Genomic DNA, 20,860 nt, shown 5'->3' on the forward strand with positions numbered 1-20,860 from the left:
TGTTTAGGCTTTTTTTTACATTTCACCACAATTTGCAATTCTGTTTTAAATTCCACAAGCGAATAACTACTATGTACTGTAATATAGCTTTAAACCTCGCTAGGGAGAACATCTCGTTTTAAATCTCGCAAGTGTGTTACAATCCCCCAATACAAATGCAGGAATTTGCTGCCACTCAGTAGTTGGGATGGGCTTAAAGTATTCAGAACAAATCAATGCAAGATACAAGTCAGGAAGGAGGGACATTGCCCGACTGCACTGGTAAAAAAACAATTTTATTTTTTTTTAGGTATTTTATTTATTTTTTGCACGGAGAAAGAGGTCAAATCAATGTTGAGTAACCATTGCCAGTGTTTATTGGATATACACCGGTACATCAGTTTTTATTGGTTAAAACCAGAAATCAGAAACTCTAGGTATAATGTGTTTTCAGTCATATATCAGTACAACTAATTGGGTGAGAAAACAGATTTAAAAATATTTTAATATACAGTGCACTAAATGACACTGCAAATAAAGAAGCGCCAGGATCTTTTCAATAGATCTAAACAGTGGCACATCACCACTTTAAAACTCTACATTAATCCAGCTGGGGTTTTCTCACTGGGGTTATTTATTCATTAGCATCACTATATAAAATACAAATATGATTGATCTATTTTAGGGCAAGATTAATTCATTCATTTATTTAGCTCAGCTTGTCTAATGATTATGTTCATTTACAGGCTTGTATTCTACAATTCCCTGCATTATGTCTAAAACCAGTACAGACAGTGACGTTCACTTCCAGAGTCCACTACCTGATTCTTCACTGCCAGAGTGTCTAAGGTGCTGTCTCGGATCCTTGTCTCCAAGTATCTACCCCTTACTATAAATCTCTGTGCTCTGACTGGAATTTAACCATAGAAGCAATGAATTAAACCACATGTCATGTATTTGCTATCACAGATAGCAATCTTATCCAAAGGTGATTGAACTCATTTCAACTTAAAGTGAAACAAATTCTAAATGTAAAACTATGGCAAATAACGATAGTACACAACAGTAGCGATATATTACAGTACAGTATATACTATTGTGCACAGTATAGTATATACTGTTGCGCACAGTACAGTATATACTATTGTGCACAATACAGTAATATTGTGCACAGTACAGTATAATATTGTGCACAGTACAGTATATATTATTGTGCACAGTACAGTATATACTGTTGTGCACAGTACAGTATTTAATATTGAGCTGCACTTGCTTTGGCTTGTAAGATATGATATGAAAATGGTTTCACAAAAATGTTACATTAGAAGAGAAACTAATATACTCCTCAGTTTTGTTGATTTTAAGTTTTACTACACTAGTTCCCCAGTGCCTTTATATTTACAACTCTGTCTATAGTATGTACAGTCTATGTTTGACCTAGAAAACCTTTCCAGTCTAAAAATTGCTTATGTCTCACACTACCGAGTTTAGAAACTAAATACAAGCCGCAGACGGCACATTTACACCCCCACTTTGTACTTTTAAGTTATCAATACATATAACCAACTTCTTCTGCAGATGTTATGGGTCAAACACAACCTCCCAAGTCTAGCCAGCAGGAAATGAATTAATTCAGAGTGTGTCTGAATGTTGTGGCAGCCAACTGATGGAATTAGAGCTGGGGCCCTTTTGAGCATAATCAAATACAGGTACAGAGGTGACGGGGAAATATATCAAAGTTATGAGAGCTGAACTTTCATGCCCAATTGAATCAGTGTTCACAAGCTGAAATAGCATGCTGTTAGTTGTAAATGTATCCAAGTCAAAATTACACAGGCCTTGTAAAAAAACCTTTTAAAACTAGTATTGACTGAACTAATTTAAGAGTTGTTGTTCATTTATTTAATAAATAATTTAATTCCCAAAAGGCATCCTGAACGGCAATACCGCCAAATGCGGACCTCAGTAAATGAGAATTCACACAGGGATTTAATAATTCACCTGCTCTACTACAGGACTGAGAGCATCTCTACCATCATTAACTACAGTATTAAGCTTTAATCATCTCTAAGTGTAGATCAGTAACAGTAACAATCCATGAAGTCTGTGGGTCTGTATAAATTGCTGTGATTCACAACTGTTGCATTTAAAATATATTGTAGCCCACACAGTCACGACTCTGAATCATATTAAACACCTGAGGTTAAGCCATTATTAAATTATCTTTTAGCCCATGAAAAATAACAATTCTGTGCAATATGAAAAGGTTATTCTGCAGCTTGTACAGTACTTACATTCTGAAGATGTATTTATGTAAATGCAATTCCAAGGAACTCTCAATCCAATACTGGACTGGCAGACAGTCATTTATTTTTTAGATCAGAGCTGAAGCGGCAGTCTGACCTTAGAGTATAACTGAGAATATTTCTATTTTTAGATCTAAGTAAAAAAAAAAAAAAATGAAACTTGGTCATTTAAATTGCAGCGTCCCATTATTTATTTATTTATTATTTAAATGAACTGTTCTTCACAATTCATTCTTCAGCTTTAGCTGTGCTAAAATAAAGGAAAGCATAAACACTGTGCTCCCAAGTGTAATGCTTGCTCTGTTTATAAATTCTTCTGATTAATAATTTACATTAAAAAAAATTAATAAATAAAATATCCCAGCTAATACTCTACACAGTTTGGTATCAATATTTTCAGCTTCCTGGGAGAGAAGTACACAGTAAATGGCATCAGTAACTAGCAGAGCCTTAGCGTAAAATTTAAAAAACCTATTTGGATGATAGCTTCTTCAGTGTCCCAGCTTTTTAAATAATGACCATGCACAACAGGGCACTTTCTTGCTATAACGCTCCCCACCCACCAGCACAAATAATATTGTACTTTTATTGTATGCTTTTTTTTTTTTTTTTTTTTTTCAGTTTTCAGTTCTAAGGCGCATACTTTATTTCCTAAGCCTCATCCAAAGTAAATTAACAAGTCAAAGGTGAATTAAATGGTTTACTTCCTGAACATATTTGCGAAGATTCATTAATCCCTTGATACAGAGCAGGCCCCATCAGGCAATCTGAATGGTGCAGTATTAATTCTACATATAGCTGTGTGGAAATGCAAGACGTGAGGCATCTGCAGTGTCTAAGTGGGTGGAACACGTCATACCTGCCTTGCCAAGTCTCCCTTCTGGACTCCCTCTTTTAGGGAGGGATATCCCCTGATAAAGACAGCAAAATTATTCAATTAAATATGACCTAATATGTATTATCACATTTTTAATCTTTGATGTTTTGCATTATCCCACATCTTTCAATAATCTCCCTCTAAGTGGAATTGTGACCTTTGCTTTTGTTTTATTTTAGGATTGTGTAAAAAGCTGAGGCAAACCAGACAGATGCTTACAACTGTGATGAATGCAGCATAGCCGGGCAGGTGTACTTTTCAAGTTACCAAAATAAAACAACAATTCAGTTACATGAGCCGTACTAATAAAAGCACCAAAGCTTCTCTTTGTTCTCTTTGTTCTTTACAAGCAGCTGATCACAGTAAACAAACACTGTACCTGGTATTGGAGACCTAATTGAACCTAATGTTAAAATCTTACAGAAAAACACATTTGCGATACAATTAGACTTGTATTTCTATAAAGAGACTAGCAGTACCATTAGCAGGCTATAGTGTTACCAGCAATGGCAACAAAATTAATTTGGATCAAATATTGTCCTGATACAGCTGATATATGTAGAAAACACAAATATGCACATTGCGCTATCCTTAAAAAATTAAATCGCGAGCTAAGCCAATAAAAGAAATGTTGATGAATAATCAGAAAATGGTAAATAATTATTTTTGATGAAACTGATACCATGTACCATGGCTCCTGTCAAAAAAAACAGATCACTGACAGTGTTTAAGGACCTTAACATGCTGAATTGCTTCTGTCACAAAAAGAACACAACAAAAGAAGTTTCAAAATTCTGTAATAAACACTGGGAATAGCTGGGAAATCCTAGGAACTTTAAAAGCAAAGTAAAATGATAAAGACAATGAGATTTAACCAGGTTATGACTCCACATAAACAGCGGCATTGGAATTTCATGGCAGAAGGCAGAAAACAAGGTTGACTGTCAGTAATTAGGGTGTTACAGCAGACGGATGGGGCTGTACGTGCACTGGAAGATGTTATAGAAAGGACTGCTGATCCAGTCTGTTCTGAATTACAGCGCAGATTAATGGGAGACAGGCTCTCTAGAGGTATTGTGCTTGCTGTTACCACTCTAGCTCAATTTGATACTCACAGTATCAGAAACGACTGCTCTAGCTGTGTTTCTGTCCCTTTCAAGGTTGACTTCAGAAAAGAATGAAGCAGGCACTAAACTTTTATTCTGTATGAAAAGGTAAACAAGGCACTACAGATCTGATCAAATGGTCAGTAACATAGAGATATATTTCACTGAAATAATATTTAAAAACAAGTTACGTTTTGAAGATTATATAGTACCATTTTTAAAGCCTCCACATATCTTCAAATTATTATACTCATAATACTTTGTGCTAAAGAATTTTATACCATTACAGTTGGATAAGCGATTCTAGTCTAGATAAATGGAAAGAGTGTAATATTACTGTAATGAAATATACTTATTTTTATTCATGATTAACAAGAAATTGGTAGAGTACAATACAGCAGACTATCATTAGTATGGTTCACCATACTAACCCCAGGACCATGTACAGTTAGTACTATACTCTTTACAGCTCCCTTAAGTTAAAATGCAGAAAGCCTTCATTACACTCTGAGGTCACGACATTATTTGAAACACTCTGACCCTATAACTGGCTACAAAGAATGTGAAACCAGCTATGAATATTATTCAAATTCTTTTGATATATGATAGAATTTACTGTAAAATTGTGTATCAGAATGATGGGGTCATAAGTCAAAAAACTTCCTCTCTTGCCTATCTATGCTTTGGGGATAAAGTCAATTGTTTAGTCTGTCTAAAGGGTTTATAATTGCTGTGAATTATTTTGGTACCAAAGATACTGTAGAAATATGAATAAACTCTGTGGAACATAGAAGCATGCCAGTTCTATTTTCCAAAAATAAATGTTCTAAATGAAACTGAAGAACAACCCTTCTTCAACCCTTTAAGCTAACATATTTCGGTCATGGAATCAACACTGATGGAACCAATTAAAATAAAAAACAAAAAAAAACAAACAGCCAGTATTTAGCAATCTGAACTACAATAACGTGTCTGTGATTAAAGTGTGCAACAGATGGGACTCAAAATAAGCTTTGGGAAGTCCAGGAAATAATGTAAAAGCCTCCAGCAGCTGCTTAAGGCTCAGATTAGAATTCATTATTCAGCTCTGAATCCACAGGTTTGAAAATTCTGCTATTGAATGTTTAATGCTAGTTCGGTTTTTAATGATTATAATATCATCTGTTTATTTATTTATTAGCCTGATTTGGCCTTCACACCAAAGGTTCCCTGACATGATTATGTACAGACATCACAATATGCTTTCTTTTGTAAATATCACTTTTAAAAAGTCTAATTCTAAAATAAAAGCAAATGTTTGGCAAGCATCTGCAGAGAATCCACCCCAAAGTTACATAAAATGCTGTAAATAAACAGTTGTAGCACTTTAAAATACTCATTTATTTTGTTTGCTATAAATAAAACACAATTACGAGAATCTATACTGACATTCAAAAGTGCTTTTCTAGAATTCGTTTTCTACAATATAGCTTGCACAAATATTATTTTATCACATACAGTATGATGTAGTTATTCAATGAAACCTGTATTTAGACAACCTGTATGGCACATGGCTGTAATGGGCACACCCAGGAGTATACATTTCATGTTAAATAACAAGATTCTGCACATTTGCACAGTCACCTGCCAACCAAGCATCTACAATTAGCCCACTGTCAAAGTCAAGTCAGATTTTGCACTATTGTTACGGTTATTCTGAATTCACTCACATTCCTGGATTTTACTATTTTTATACACTGAGTGGCCATAAAATAACTGAGCTTAACGCACATTCTCTGAGTGGAAACGGGTGTGCCTTTTCTAATGCTTGAGTAGAAACAAGTTTGTCTCACTCACTGTTGAGGGTTTCTGTAATTTGGGCCACTGTAGCACTGTATCTGTTGCTTGTCACAATAGGTTGTACATGTATGCAAGCTTGTTCCATCATGATGCTTTCTAAAGTTGGTTTTTCCAGGAGCACCTGGGAAACTGTCTTGATGGACGCCTTGGTCAATGCATCCACTGGAACAAGCCGATTTCATGGGCACCCACTGTCATGCCCCTTGTGAAATAACAGGTAACCTGCTTTCTTACAATTGTTGCAGTACAGTTACACAAATACTGCATGTCATTTCTAATTGTAATTAGATTATCAACTTTTTTGGTCAGTCATTAAACTTATACTACAGCTTTTTTAAAGCTTTGTTTGTAATTTCTATGCTGTGTAATTTAAGGAGAAGACTAGCATCCTGTTGTCATTATATTACACAGAGTACAGCCTTGAGGCATTCACTGTCTTTGTATCTTGCTCACTTTTGTAATTTATGATGTATTACCTCAAACTACAGGGTGCTGATACTCGTGGGCATCACTATTACAAGCGATACATGATCTATCCATGCTCTGTGAAAGATAATTGACAACAAAGCAACCAATTGTGCGATCTTTTGATTAAAAAGCAATTTTCACGAGAAGAACCTTTCCTGGAATCAACCCTCAGTTCTACTGATTGTATCCTCATTTTGCATGTGAGTCATTGATAGCCTGTCTCTACTATCCACTTTAACAGTAACAAGCCAAAGCCAGCTCAATGAAGATTAAATGCTGTGAAAAAAAAAAAAAGTAACAAAAAAAAAGTAAAATATGTTGCAAACTAGGCAAGTCTTTTTGGATTTGTGTTGTTTTCCTGAAACACCCCATGTAGAGAACCCATTAACATTAAATAGTGCTTTCCTATAAATTGCAAACCGCTGCATGAAATTTGTAACACAGCCTTACTTCTGAGATAACTAATACATAACAACACAGACTCACCTCTGTCCTTCGTAAGTGCAATCATAACAGTATGCTACCTACTTGTTTTAAGATTTGTATTTGTTGTTACTGTGCCTTCAAGCAACTGTTGGAAAGGCTCAGCTCCTTGACCACTGGGAAAACAGCACAGTGTGAGAAGCCTGGGCATGAGTGTCAGCCAGCATTTATGTTTGGATGCCTGAAAAGCATAAGCCTTTGACAATTACAGACTCCTGGCTCAGAACCATATGCAGCTTTTTTATATAATCAGGTATCCTCTCATAATGTGTGCATGAAAAGTCATCCCTGTTATGCAACAAATAATCAGGGGTTCTTGTTTTTATGATGATTTAACAAAGGGGAGATACAATGCTTTCAGGCAGGGAAGAGTTTGGTGATGCATGCATGCACTGCAAGACACATGTCTTGTTAAATTGCTCTAAATTATTATTGGCAAGATAAAACCAGGGAATATGCAAACCTTTAGTACACACGTTATCTCATGTATCTTACACCCAGACTGCATGTACTATGCCACAAATGCTGTAGTACTATATCTATTATGTTAACAAGCATGTCAGTGACATACTGTTGCCTTCAGTAATATGGCATCACCATGCAATATACCTATCATATATGTAAGATATACAGACAGACTAGATGTCTCCCATACCCGCAGATTCACTCTTGCACTAGTACACACTTTGATACATTAATTAAGGAATCTGTCCACATTAACTAAATTATTTGTCATCAATTTCAGGTAAAATCAAGTTTAACCCTAAGTGTATCTGCAATTTGGGAAGTAGTAGAACCCAGGCATATGGTTTAACCTAAAATAAAAACAACTAAAAGTGCATACAGTATGTACCGCTGCCTGCACTACATATATCCCTGTCGCTGAGGGTATGCATTCTTAGTGGGGGCTAATAATACAAAAACAGCAACATTTTGTATAGGAGAAAATGCAAAGATTTTAAAACCTTAAAAAAAAGAACGTTCACCCATCTCTAAAAACAACCATTCTGAGGCTTAGTGGTTTCATATTTATTCAACTTTAGTATTGTATATTGCACTCTCCTAGATGAAGCCAATGTTTCCATGGCAACCTGCCTCCTCATTTAATTTGAACAGGATCTCTACCCAGTACAATATACAGCTCTCTTTTTTTAACAGAGATTAAATTTAGGTGAAACAATCTGGTAGGTTGTGATGCCCAAGAATCACATCACAGGGTTTACTGAGAAACTTAGCATTTAGATGGAAACATAGCACACTATGACATTCACTTAAATTGTAAAAGTCACGGACTGATTAATCCACAGAACATAACAAAGTTTATTGTTTGAATAGATAATATGTGGAATCAGGCAAAGTCTTAGCCTATGGAAAATTGGATTAGATTTTCAACATCTTTATCTTTCAAAAACACACACTCACTCAGAACAGTAATTACTTTTCCACAGATTGAGAAGTTGCTGTGACATACTGTATGTTTCTGTACAAAAACAATGGAAAAGCTCCCAATATACAATGCTACAATTAGCCATGTGTTTTTAATTAACCCATTCAAAATTCATTTTAATAAAGCACAGAATTCCAGAATGTGCACCATGTTCCATTCAATTAAAGGTTCAACATACCAAACATTGAGTCTAGAAGACTTGGGAGGACTTTCAAAGTATCAGGGGCAGATCAAGATAACAGGAAAGTCTTACCTCTGTTTGCTATAGTACATTTATTTGCTGAAAAGAATAGGTTTCAAACTGTTTGACTTTATCCCGACTAGAATCGATTTGCAGGTGTTAATTTCCTACCTTTACTATAAATATATTATTTAAGTAGCTAAAAAAAAAATAGTGTGCAGTTTTGAAAACACAAAAACAAACAAAAAAAAAAACTCTTTTTAGCAAACACGTACAGTATTTTCATTTCAAAACATGACATTTGGTACTACTTTAGGTTAAGTAAATCTATGTTTGCAAGCCATGCTTTCAGACTTTTGTGTACTTCCTGGATCATTTCACCTGCTTTTTTCCTGTCAATAACCAATCAGTACAAGAAACAACGCTCACAGAGCAAAGTAAAAATGTGTGTCAAAACAAATGTCGCAACACAATTCTAACACCTTCACCCAAAACAGCGGCATGTGTTTACTTTTCTTTTTACTTTCGTTTTAATGCTCCAGTTTCTCTCTCACGCTCTCTCCTCTGGAACCCCACCATGACCAGCAAAAGCTGTAGGTTTTTATAAATCGGACCATCTCCACGTTAGCAATAAATTAATCAATCCGGAGATAATCACATTCTACACAAGAGTTTTTTTAGTTTGCGTGGAATACAGTGAATTTGTCAATAATCTCTGACTGCAGTCCATGCATTCTTACAAGCTGCCTGGCAGAGATAAGCTGCTAACACCGCCTCTGCCAGACCACATTTAACTATACAATACCTTATTTCACAAGACTTTCCCTGTGTTTGTAACCCCACACAATACATCCCACAATATTGCAGTAGTGTCATGCATAGTCTGGTGATTTTTGCAAATCCACTTGATTTTGACTAGCTTGCATTCTCTTTTATTACCAAGCATGTTGTAAACTAGAATGATCAAAAGCAATGCCCAATACTTTAGTCAGGACTGTGTTGCAATTTTGGATGCCTGCACATATTAAAGCCTGCACATAATCCATACATCTAATATCTGAGGAATGTGGTGAGGGAGTACTGAGCTTGTAGAGGTCACAACCTTCAAAAGAAACACAAAAACAGCACCCAGCCTCCTCTGTGGATGTCAAAGATTGTATTGAGACCAGCACTGATAGTGACTCTTCTTGTGTCCCTGAATATTTTCAACAAAATGTACACTTAACCGAATATAGACTGTAGTCCAATTCAGCTGTAGTGCTAGCTTTTCTGTTCATGCATTCCTGAAAAGCACATGCCCAAAATTTTGTGTCCCATCCATCAAATACACAAAGGCTAATAAACTCCAGGGATTTGCATTTTGTACATTTTTATGAACGTTTAAACTATGCCATATAGTAGTTTAAACAATGTCTGTGTACAGATATACATATGAACACAGACACAGTTTTGTCTTTGTTATATACTAACAGTAGACCGTTTACATGACAATGACACAAGATTCTAAGCAGTCTGTTGCCTTCAACTACGTGTGTTTTCATATTTTTCTCCATTCCAATAACAGCAACAGCATCACAATATCTGTGTCTTTTAAGCAAAGATTTTTTGAAAATCTGTACCTCTGCATGTATGTGTACATATATATATATATATATATATATTAACACACGGGTCGCGAGATTACCGTAAAAACATTTTTCTATGCAACGTGGCCGCATGTCCTCTGCATGTATGTGTACCTATATATTCGGTTATATATATAATTGGACCCCTGGGATTACCTAAAAATTTTTTAGGTTTTGACAAAGTTTCAAAAAATATACAAAGTTTTTTTTACAGTAAAGAAAATGTTTATGAATAGTTCTCAAGATTAACTTCTATATTATACCCTGTAGCCACTCTCCTTGGTTCCTGATTAGCCCACATTGGCTCCTTTGGGTGCCTCCCTTATAAAACTTAAAAAAAAACACTAAAAAATGTAGTGCACCCACTGTAAGTTTACAGCATTTCTTTTGTACAGACATTTACTGCAATGTTACACTGATGCATTTTTTTAAACTTCTGTTATTTTACAAAACTAAAATAAAACACTGACGGTCAAAAAAGGCACACTGTCCCAGATAATCAGGTTACACATAAATAATCACAGAGAACTATAATTTCGGTTATTATTACAAATACTCCACAGATAAACAAATCATCTGTTCAGAAAAGCAGCTCAGAGGTTTCTACACATTTGCAGGACAAAAAGGTCTGATGAATGAGAGATGTTAGATGTGGCCGGCGGTCCGCTCTGACTCACATGGTGAGAACCCCCCTGAAGGTAAAGGAAGGCTGATGCCTAGCCCAAGAGCACTGGAACGAAAGAATTCTAAAAAACCGAATACACATCTACTGGCTTAGTTAGGTTTTTATATTGATTTGATCCTCATATACCACAACTCTGATTTTGTTAGTTATAATGCTCTTGCCAATAGCTAAAGTGCATAAAGGAGACACAATCCCTCCTCTGGGAAATATTGCTTAGCAATTTTCTCCAATTTGAAGACTGTCTCTGAATTTTAAATGCATTTCTTAAATTATATTTTCATTTCTTAAATCGGGAGCTAAAGTAGAGCTATAGTTACAATACAAATAAAACTGGGTTTCCATTATTAACAGCAGTGTTAGCATGACAGTACAAAATGTAAAGTTGCTTAGAAAATACTTTAGAATAGCAGTACAGGCATGCAGATTTGTTAAACAACACAAGTCCTGCCACTAGAGTACCACCAATAGTAGCCCTAGTGTCACATTTAATAAAGAAAAAAGAAAACAAAGCTCAAAATAAAAGTTTGCCACACAAGGCAAGCGCTAGTCCCACTAAAAGGATTGTCCCGCTTCAGGAACCTACTACATTACGCAAACCCTCTCTCGATGTTAACACAGCAATCTTTGTGTAGCATGGCAGTGCAGTCGCTCGAGCTGTGGCGCCGACAGCTTTTGAGCTGTCTGCAGCCTCCCCGGGCACTCCTCCCAGCCAATCCAGACCTCCCGATCAACTCAGCGCTAGGCAAGTGTCACAGAGACGGCCGAAGTGGGCAGCGTCAGACCCAGGAAAAGGAATGAACACAAAGACAGATGATGTGAAATGATGATGACGCTTGCTTGCGCCGGTTTATTGTAAATAAAACGTTTAAACATGAAAACAGAAACAGGACACGGCACTGGTAGCCAAAATAAAACAGACAAACAAAAACGGACTAATACTTAACAAAAAACGGAGCAGCTAGACACACAAACAAGGTGAGTTTTAAATAAACAAGTATCGTACTGGTCCTACCAGCACGTAATAGCAATTGAAATATTTAATTCTCCTACCCTCTCTCTCCCGTTCTCCACTCACCGAACACCCAACCGCGAGTATGTGACAATGAGCATCTATATATACTGTTGTGCTGGGATTCAATTACCAATTAATTATTCACTTTAATCCCAGCATGTGAATTAATAAAGTGCAATTCCCCGTGCTCACATATTATTACATTTTACTTGCACGTGAAGTGCTGTGCAATCCTCGTGCCTAAATACACATATACATTTTTAAACACTCGTGTTACACAGACCCGTTTATATCCCGTGTACCAATGTCTATACACCAACATTTAAACACACCACACGCAACACATAACAGATAATATACACAGGGGTGGGCACTTTGTCACAGCAAGCCTAACTGCTCAAATGGTTGCCTAGTAACGTGGCTTAAGGTGGTTTATGAGACTGGTTAACCTAATTGCCCTCATTGACTGGTGATCAATTACAGTAGTCTGCAAGGTACAACTTTGGATTAACAGAAAGGAAATATAGTGGATGCATAGCTCCATATGAATATGAATGTCTCTGTCACCGGAAAGGATTTATGAATATAAATCTGTCTTTATTATTGATAAAGAATGGCCTAATGGTATAGCACCACACTGAACTTTTTCCTAGGGCTGTGACACAAAAGTGATTGGTGTTCTGAACACCCTGTAACTGCATTTTCAACATGTCCACTTATTCTGTGGCAAAGGAAAGCATTAGCAGGAGTAGGTGCCAACGTAAATACATTCAAAACACAAACAGGCAGCACATTTCTTTTCCTAAAAGAAGCATATTTTAATTTTGGTCTAATGCTGTCCTGTTTGATTTCCAATTAAATGGTTCTCCTGTTTTTTCTATATTGATTAACAATGTAATGTAAAATAGTTTCTTATCCTTACAGCTTTACAAAGGTCATATGCAACTGAACCAAAATCAATACTTACTGTGGTATAGAACGCTCAAATTTGACATTCAAAACAAAGCATTCTGAACGAAGATCTTCCATTTAATTGAATAACTTTTAAAACTAACCAAAAAATCATCAGAACTACACTAAATGCACTTACATTCCTTTCTCCCTTCCACAAAAAAGACATTTGATGCAGAGAATATATATTTTCAAAATATGAATTTTGTGTTTGTTCACTGCTTTACTGTTTTTTTTTTAAATACATCAGCTAAAACAGACCAGATAAAGTATATCACAGTGAAGTGTACATATCTCTTCAACAACAACTTATTTGATTTTATTTTTTATTCAAAAGTCTATTCATTGATTGTTAAATACAACTGACACATTCTACTTGAGAACTTGCACCAAAACCAATAAAACAAAACAAAGCAGCGATGAAAGTTTTAAAAGCTAATCATTTTACACTACATTGCACTGAAGTTAATACTGAATACAAACAGTAAATGTAACTTTTTTTTTCAAGATAGCTCAAAATCCACTACTGTCTATACTACCAAGGCATGGTGCTGTAATATCTTCAGTGCTACATTAATAATCAGACTTCACAGTCAAGTCTGAAGTCCGTTTATTAATGTAGTAAAATATGTAAATTGAAACAGCATGCAAAAACAGAGCAGTGCACAGAATATTTAAGTATGACATAGAGCAGGGTGGACAAACCTATTCCTGATGGCAACATGTGGCCCTTATAGACCTTTACATCTGCCCCTTGACCTCTAATCTGAACCCAGATGCATCTGGCCGGCAGCTTCAATTGGTAAATACTCCACAAGCTTTTGGAAAAGGTGCGATGACAGCCCTAAGTGAAACACAGACACATTTCAAAATCTTGGGGTTGTGACTGTGATGTGGTCGTATTTAGACTTTACTGTATATTAATGAATGGATAACTCCATATGGCTTTTTTTTTTTTTTTTTTTGTACTGTGCATTATGTTTGTTATGATGTTTTTAGTTGTTCAGAGTGCTTTTATTAATTTTGTGTATGTGTGTGTCTATATATATATAGTTTCATGTTTAGTTGGGCATTATGCGTACACACACTAATGCTATTGGAATAGTTTGGTTACATTTCCTAGCAGCACAATGAATATTGAAAATTAATGATAGTATCCCACCATGCACTGTACTTTATTTTAAAATAATGTGTTATGCTCCATATTAACAGTTCCATATTGCTAAGAAATAAAACAAATATTTTAGAAAAAGTAAACGCGAACACAGACACACACACAAGTACGGCTTGACGTTTTGGTTTTATTTTTAATCAGGTGACAAATTTAGCTGATTCTGTTTCATAATTAAACTTAGAAAAAGCTGTTAATTGCAAAACAATTTTTGCTTTTACCTTCATATCTTGCCTGAGCCTAATTCTGGTCCCTTTAATTTTATTTTAAACAAAGCCGACAAAATACATGAATTGTTCATCCCAGATCCAACTTTTAACTCACATTTCATTTTTGCAGTCTCCTAATTTAATGTTATGTTTGTTATTTTTTCCGCACTAGTTTAACAGGGATGCCCTTACAGATTTTTTTAAGCATAAGAGTGTACACTGACAGCAATGCACAAAAACAAAAACAAAAAATCTGTTCTTATAATTCTGAATGGGAGATGAAGTATCTGTGGCTTGTTCGAGACAGAACTGTGTACTGTGTGTGAAAGACCTCCTGGGAAAAAAAAAAAAAACTATATGCAGGGATGTACAGTTTTTCAAGAATCTTCGCTTAAGACACGGCAATGCTGTTGCTGAATGCAGAAAAAATATGAAAGCACATGTAGCTGAAGACAACAAACAGAATCGTTGCATAGAATCCCGTCTCGTTGTCATGCGAACAGTCTACTGTTATAACAAAGAACAAAGTGTGTCTGTGTTTATATGTATAGCTACACACAGACAGATATTTCTTAAACTACATTCCATAGTGTTTAAACTTTCATAAAAATGTACCAAAATGCACATCCCTGGAGTTTCTTAGCCTTTGTGCTAAAATGTGTGTTTGATGGATAGGACGCAACATTTTGGGCATGTGCGTTTCAGGAACACATGAACAGAAAAGCTAGCGCGACCTCTGGTTTAGTACTATGCTAATCCAATTCGATAGGCCATTTACAAGTGACTACACATTCTCAAACTGGATTCAAACGGTAACTCAGAGAAAACAAGCAACTGTACAAATTCCATAAAGAGATGCCACCATATATATTGACAGCTTCTATCTCTTAAAAAAAATGTATACAGAACAATATATTTGCTCACTGTGCTCCCAAAGCAAACCAGAGGGTCAAAAAGTTAACTTAAGCATTTGTAATGGAATTCACAGCAACTTGGGAATAATGTTTACATTTATATTGGAGCAAAACAGAACCTGAACATCATAAGGAGGCTTGGTAACATATTACTAGCAGCCAATATGTTCTTTGCCAAGTTTGTAGTAATGAACAACAAGCAGGACAAAAGAGCACATTGATAATAAAAAAGAGCCTGCCAAATGTGTGTGTATATGTATGACATGACAGACTTTGTGAGGTGCAATATGTAGGCAGTCTGGCTCAATACATTGTGCAGCAGTGTTTGGGAGTTGTAAAATGTATCTATTGTGGGCTGGGGTGAGGTTTTTGGGTTACAAGTGGAATTTTATGTGAAACTTAGCAAAGTTTGAAAATGCAGGAGAAGGCTAACAACAGTCTGTGTATTTGTGTGTGCATCTTTTCCATAGCAAAAAAGCTTCAACAGGTCTGAAAAGAAAAAAAACAAAAAAAACTTGGGAGACTATTATTTTCAAAGTGTTTAGGATAAGACAAATTATTGTTGAGATAATAATTTACTTTGTTGGATTATTGTCTTTTCTTACTTCAGGGTTACAATAGATTCTTCTGAAAAAGTTAATCCTAGAGGAATCGAATTACAAAACCTCATATATGCTGTCTTCACCATCACGATGGAAAGTGACTTGTAACAGAGAGATTCGGTCATTAAATATTACAAAGCATAGGTCAGGGATTATATTTGCCTGAAATGCTTTCAAAATGAATCACGTTAGAGGCATTTGATCAAGCATGTTTACTTTGTGTTGCAGACCTTTCTTATTTTTGTAATTCCCAGGTATTATTGTAGGAGGTAGTGTGGTCCAGTGGTTAAAGTCCAGGGCTTGTAACTGGAAGATTACTGGTTCAAATCTCACCTTTGCCACTGACTGACTCACTGTATGCTCCCTGAGCAAGTTGTTGTGCTCAATCCTGCAGACAAGATGTTAAATCAATGTCCTATTGTAAGTGACTGATGATGCACAGTTCACAGCCTACCTCTATAAAGCACTTTGTGATGATGGTCCACTATGAAAGGTGCTATATAAAGATAACTATTATTATGGTTCAACACTCTGTTTTATCTACAATCAACAGAACACATTATTTACTAGAAATATAGTGTAAAGTATTTATCAGAGGCCATTTTTTTTAAAGCTGGATACAAACAGTATGTGAATTTTGGCCTGAGATCATAAACATTTGCCAAAAGCTGCATCTTACAGTTATAGTGGTGAACAAACCTTTTCAGTATATACTCATTTTTCTCCACAGTTCTTTTTCAATCTGGCCCACACTACACAAATTCATCACCATTACCTGTACATTAAAAACAAATAGAAATGTATACATGTTTTTCATATTGTAATTGACTGTGTTTTTCAGTATTCCCTATTTCAGCTTTGCAACTAGCAGATGGCCTTAACAAATAACCCAGCAGAAGGCGACTCAAGCAAATGGCTGAGCCTGTTAGAACATGGAACATGCGCTGTACTAAGCCTATCTGTCTCCATGGCAACATCTATTTTTGATGAACCTTAGGTGAGTTATAGGTTGCCTAGAAACTGGAGCCTTTACAAGTATGAAAATCCATCTGGCAGAATTATGTTTTTGTAAAAATAGAAAGATCAACCACTGTGAAATAAATCAAAGTTCAAGAAAAAATATATAAAATTACCTATTAGAGGGTTATTCTTATGGCGGTTATACTGCAGTGGATTGATAAGTCAGCCCCATATAATTTTTCTTACTTAAAAACTATTTCCATTTTACACAGTAAAATTTTACACATGAACAAAGTATATTTACAGGTTAAGAATACCACTGAGAGAAACTGTTCACTCTAAACCTTGCGGCAAGCAATCTTCAAGGAAATGTGAAAACTGAACAGAAAATGACATCAAAGTTGAAGAAAAGTTAATACCACAAAGAGAAAAACAAATATTCAGAAGCATTTGGGGTGAATAGTCAATAAATAAATTGCATTTCACAAGAAAGAAAATGCAAATCTGATTGGTTTAGTTGACCACATAAAATAAAAGGGATCCAGAAGATGTCGTTTAGTTGTAGAGATACATATGAATAGACAAATGAAAGATGAGGAATTGTGTCCACGAGTAAAAGGTCATCAGATCAGCATGATTCCACTTAGCAAGTGCACACGAGATCCAAGTATAGATACTTAAATAACAGTAAAGCACACAACATGGCAAATTGACTGGATAAAGAGTTGCTAAATACATCACATTTGGATCTCTTCTCCACCCTCTGTTGTAACAAAAGGGAATACATTTTTCATGATGCCAGTTATGTCCCTAAGGGAAACCTGTTTTCCAATTAAATATTCTGAAATGCAACTGCACAGAACATCTAGGCCGAAGCATCTGCCTGCAAAACAATACTTATCAAAGGTTTACATGCTGTAATATATATATATATATATATATATATATATATATATATATATATATATATATATATATATATATATATATATATATATAAATTTAGTAGTTGCCAATTACTTTTTGTATTTTCTCCCAAATTTAGATTATCCAATTATTTAGGCTCAGCTCACTTCTACCGCCCCCACGCTGACTGGGGAGCAGCAAAGACGAACACACGCTGACCTCTGAAGCGTGTGCCGTCAGCCGACCGCTTCTTTTCACACTGCAGACTTACCATGCAGCCACCTCAGAGCTACAGTGTTGGACAAAGCAGCTCTGGGCCTCTTATAGTTAAGCCCGTAGTCGCCCGGCCAGACTACAGGGGTTGCTGGTGTGTGGTAAGCTGAGGACACCCTGGACAACCTAAGACCCTGGCCTACAGCAAGTATACTATATTTATACTTCATGTAATTTCAATAGTAAAAAAAGAACAAAGGAAAAAAATATGAATAACAAAAAGGTCACACTTGTCTTGCTTGTTACTGAAAAACACAAGGCTTTAAATAGTTTGGTTTAATAGGTGGCGGGCCGTAACACAACACCTATTCACAGACCGTGAATTGTCCCATAATGTCACTACTCATCCTGTAGAACTGATTCTAGAAAAGATTCTGCTGGTTCATGTTATTCCATTGTAATTAGACACAGATACTTTTCTGCAGTTAAATTCTTTCTAAAACTTCCAATGCCATTAAAAAGATGATGTGGCAATTCTGTATAAGGACTAACCCCAGTGTACAATGTCCTTTTAAGGGAGCCTAAACTCCTAAAAATAAATATTTTTAAACGCCATTAATAAAGAGTTTTGTCAGGTTCAATGTGTAAACCCAGCCGCCAGATGGATGGAACCAGAATATTGCAAAAATGTGTTCAGAAGTAGAAATCCATTATAATTGCAATTTTACATATCACACAACTTCCCGTACTTTTTGTCATACATTGATGTGATTATAAGTCATTTTCGTACAGTTGTATTCGACTTCCTGAATCAATACCGTATTAAAAATGATACACAAAATGTATGCTTTGTATGGTGTAGGTTTTTGCCTTTGGCTAGTTGATACACACTGCATTGTTATAAAGGTGGGTGTGGTTAGAGGTGTATCTGGTCTTCTCTTTAGTGATATAATTGTATTACGGAATCAAATTATCTGAACAATCCACTGTGAAAACGACATTGAAACAATAAATAAACCAGGCCTTATAGTCTTAAGTAAAATGGCGGGTATTAGCCCAAATTATACAGAAGTACTTTCGTATGTTTCACTTACTGCATTAATCATTAATGCACCACATCTCTGCATTTAGATGGCAGTTCGCTTGGTTTGGGCAAGTTAACCTTGGGAAGGTTTTTTTTTTTTTTTTTTTTTTTTTTTTTTTGCTGAAACATTCCTGATTGGTTAAATTGAAGCTGCATATAGTACAACAAAAGAATACCTTCCTGCTAAACTGTACAGCAATGGTAGAAGGTTCCCTTTGTGCAGACCTTTTTTTGGAAAAATGCCTGCATAGCAAACAGAATATTTATTTGTCCATCTATACGTCCATATTTTGTTTGCTCAAGAGATCCTCAAGTAAGCTTCCCATTCCTCATTATGTAGCTCGAAGGTTTGTATTGTAACCTGAATAACAATTAAATCTGTGATTTAATTTACAGTTCAAGCGTGATAACAGTTATTCATATGTTATGATTTATTATCAGCACTGTGCATTATTAGTGGAATTTGCAAGCGGTTTCTAATGCAATCACATTGGTATGCATTTGAACATTTCGACATTACTATTACTATGAAGATCAAACTGTTGGGTCTGTTTTGTATGCAAAGTGACAAAAGCGAAAGCCAAAGTGTTACCGGTACCGTTATAAAAAAATAACACAAATGACACATCTGCTCCAATGTATGCATCTAATGTGGCACTGACTGTATGTGGTACAGCACATAGGTCTTCTTTTTATTTATTCTTTACATAAAGGGAGCATAACACTGCCCATACGTTTCAAATGAAAAAAAAGGAACGTATTGGACTTTATTATAGTTATGAGTTATAACATTATAATGGTTGCCTTTATAATTGTGCTTTATTGAATCTAATATTTGTTTTCATAACACTAAATATTATATATTGTATATTTGCTTTTGCTTTGAATCTTTATTGTACTCACCTGGTTCATGCTCTCCGGGGTTGTCAGAGATCTCAAGGACAAGCAGCTCTCTGCCTTCATAGCTCTGGCCGATGGAGTGAATCTTGGTGATGGACGGGCACTGCAACCATACCGACACGAGGGCTTCTTTGAGCTCTTCGTAACGGTGATATTCAAACGAAATGCCCCCTTCTTTAATAAACCTTTTATTTACATTCTCGCCCGTTTCTTCTCCTGATGCCAGGACAGCCAGCGCCCCACATAGCGTTAATAAAATAAGAGATTTCATTATTTTTTTCTGTATATCTGACTCGTCTATTCTGCAAGCAATCGTCCCCAGCATCAACAACGTTTTCTTACAGCACCGCCCTGAGCAATGCTGTACCTGCACAACACTAGTACTGAGCGCAGAGAACGAAGGATTTTGACTGGATCTCTGAACAGAGACTGCATCAACCTTTGCAATACATCTTGGACAACCCCTAAGGGTGGAGCTAAACTTAAAATAGTAACTGTAGTACCGTTACATAAACACACTCGTTTCTGAGACATTTTTACTGGTGGGATAAACTTGTATGATTTTTTTTTTTTTTTTTTTTTTTTATATTTTTATGTTCTGACAACATGTATGGAATGGATGATTTTTTGCGGTGTTCCACAATTAATTACGTTAATATTTAAAATACGATTAATCTGTGACAGAATACTGGTATGGCCAGAGCTCAGATTCTATACGGTACTAATAAGTATTCGAATTGCTTACAATTTGGTTTTCTGCATCTTTGCGACTGCCGTAACTTTAAACCGTTTTTCAGGAAACAGACATTTCAAACATGACTAAAATTTAAAAAAGCTATGTGTTTGGATTTAAAAAATAAGTTATTTGTAAAAGAGTTAATCATAAAAGAAACATATTTAAACGGTACCCGTGGAGCTGAGGTACAGGGTGGGCTTCTTAGG

The 20,860-nt window shown here is 35.7% G+C and overlaps 1 protein-coding gene across 1 annotated transcript in view; it reads right to left on the reverse strand.

The window, feature by feature from the left end:
- The window catches only part of LOC121322832 (carboxypeptidase E-like), a 37,646-nt gene extending 17,300 nt beyond the window's left edge, over positions 1–20,346 (reverse strand). Inside the window, exon 1 of the mRNA XM_041263211.1 lies at positions 19,922–20,346. Coding sequence (XP_041119145.1) covers positions 19,922–20,243 — 322 coding nt within the window. The 5' untranslated portion in view covers positions 20,244–20,346. The remainder of the gene's footprint in view (positions 1–19,921) is intronic.
- Between the last annotated feature and the right edge of the window lie 514 nt (positions 20,347–20,860).

Source organism: Polyodon spathula, chromosome 1 (assembly GCF_017654505.1).
Source record: "Polyodon spathula isolate WHYD16114869_AA chromosome 1, ASM1765450v1, whole genome shotgun sequence".
NCBI lineage: Eukaryota > Metazoa > Chordata > Actinopteri > Acipenseriformes > Polyodontidae > Polyodon > Polyodon spathula.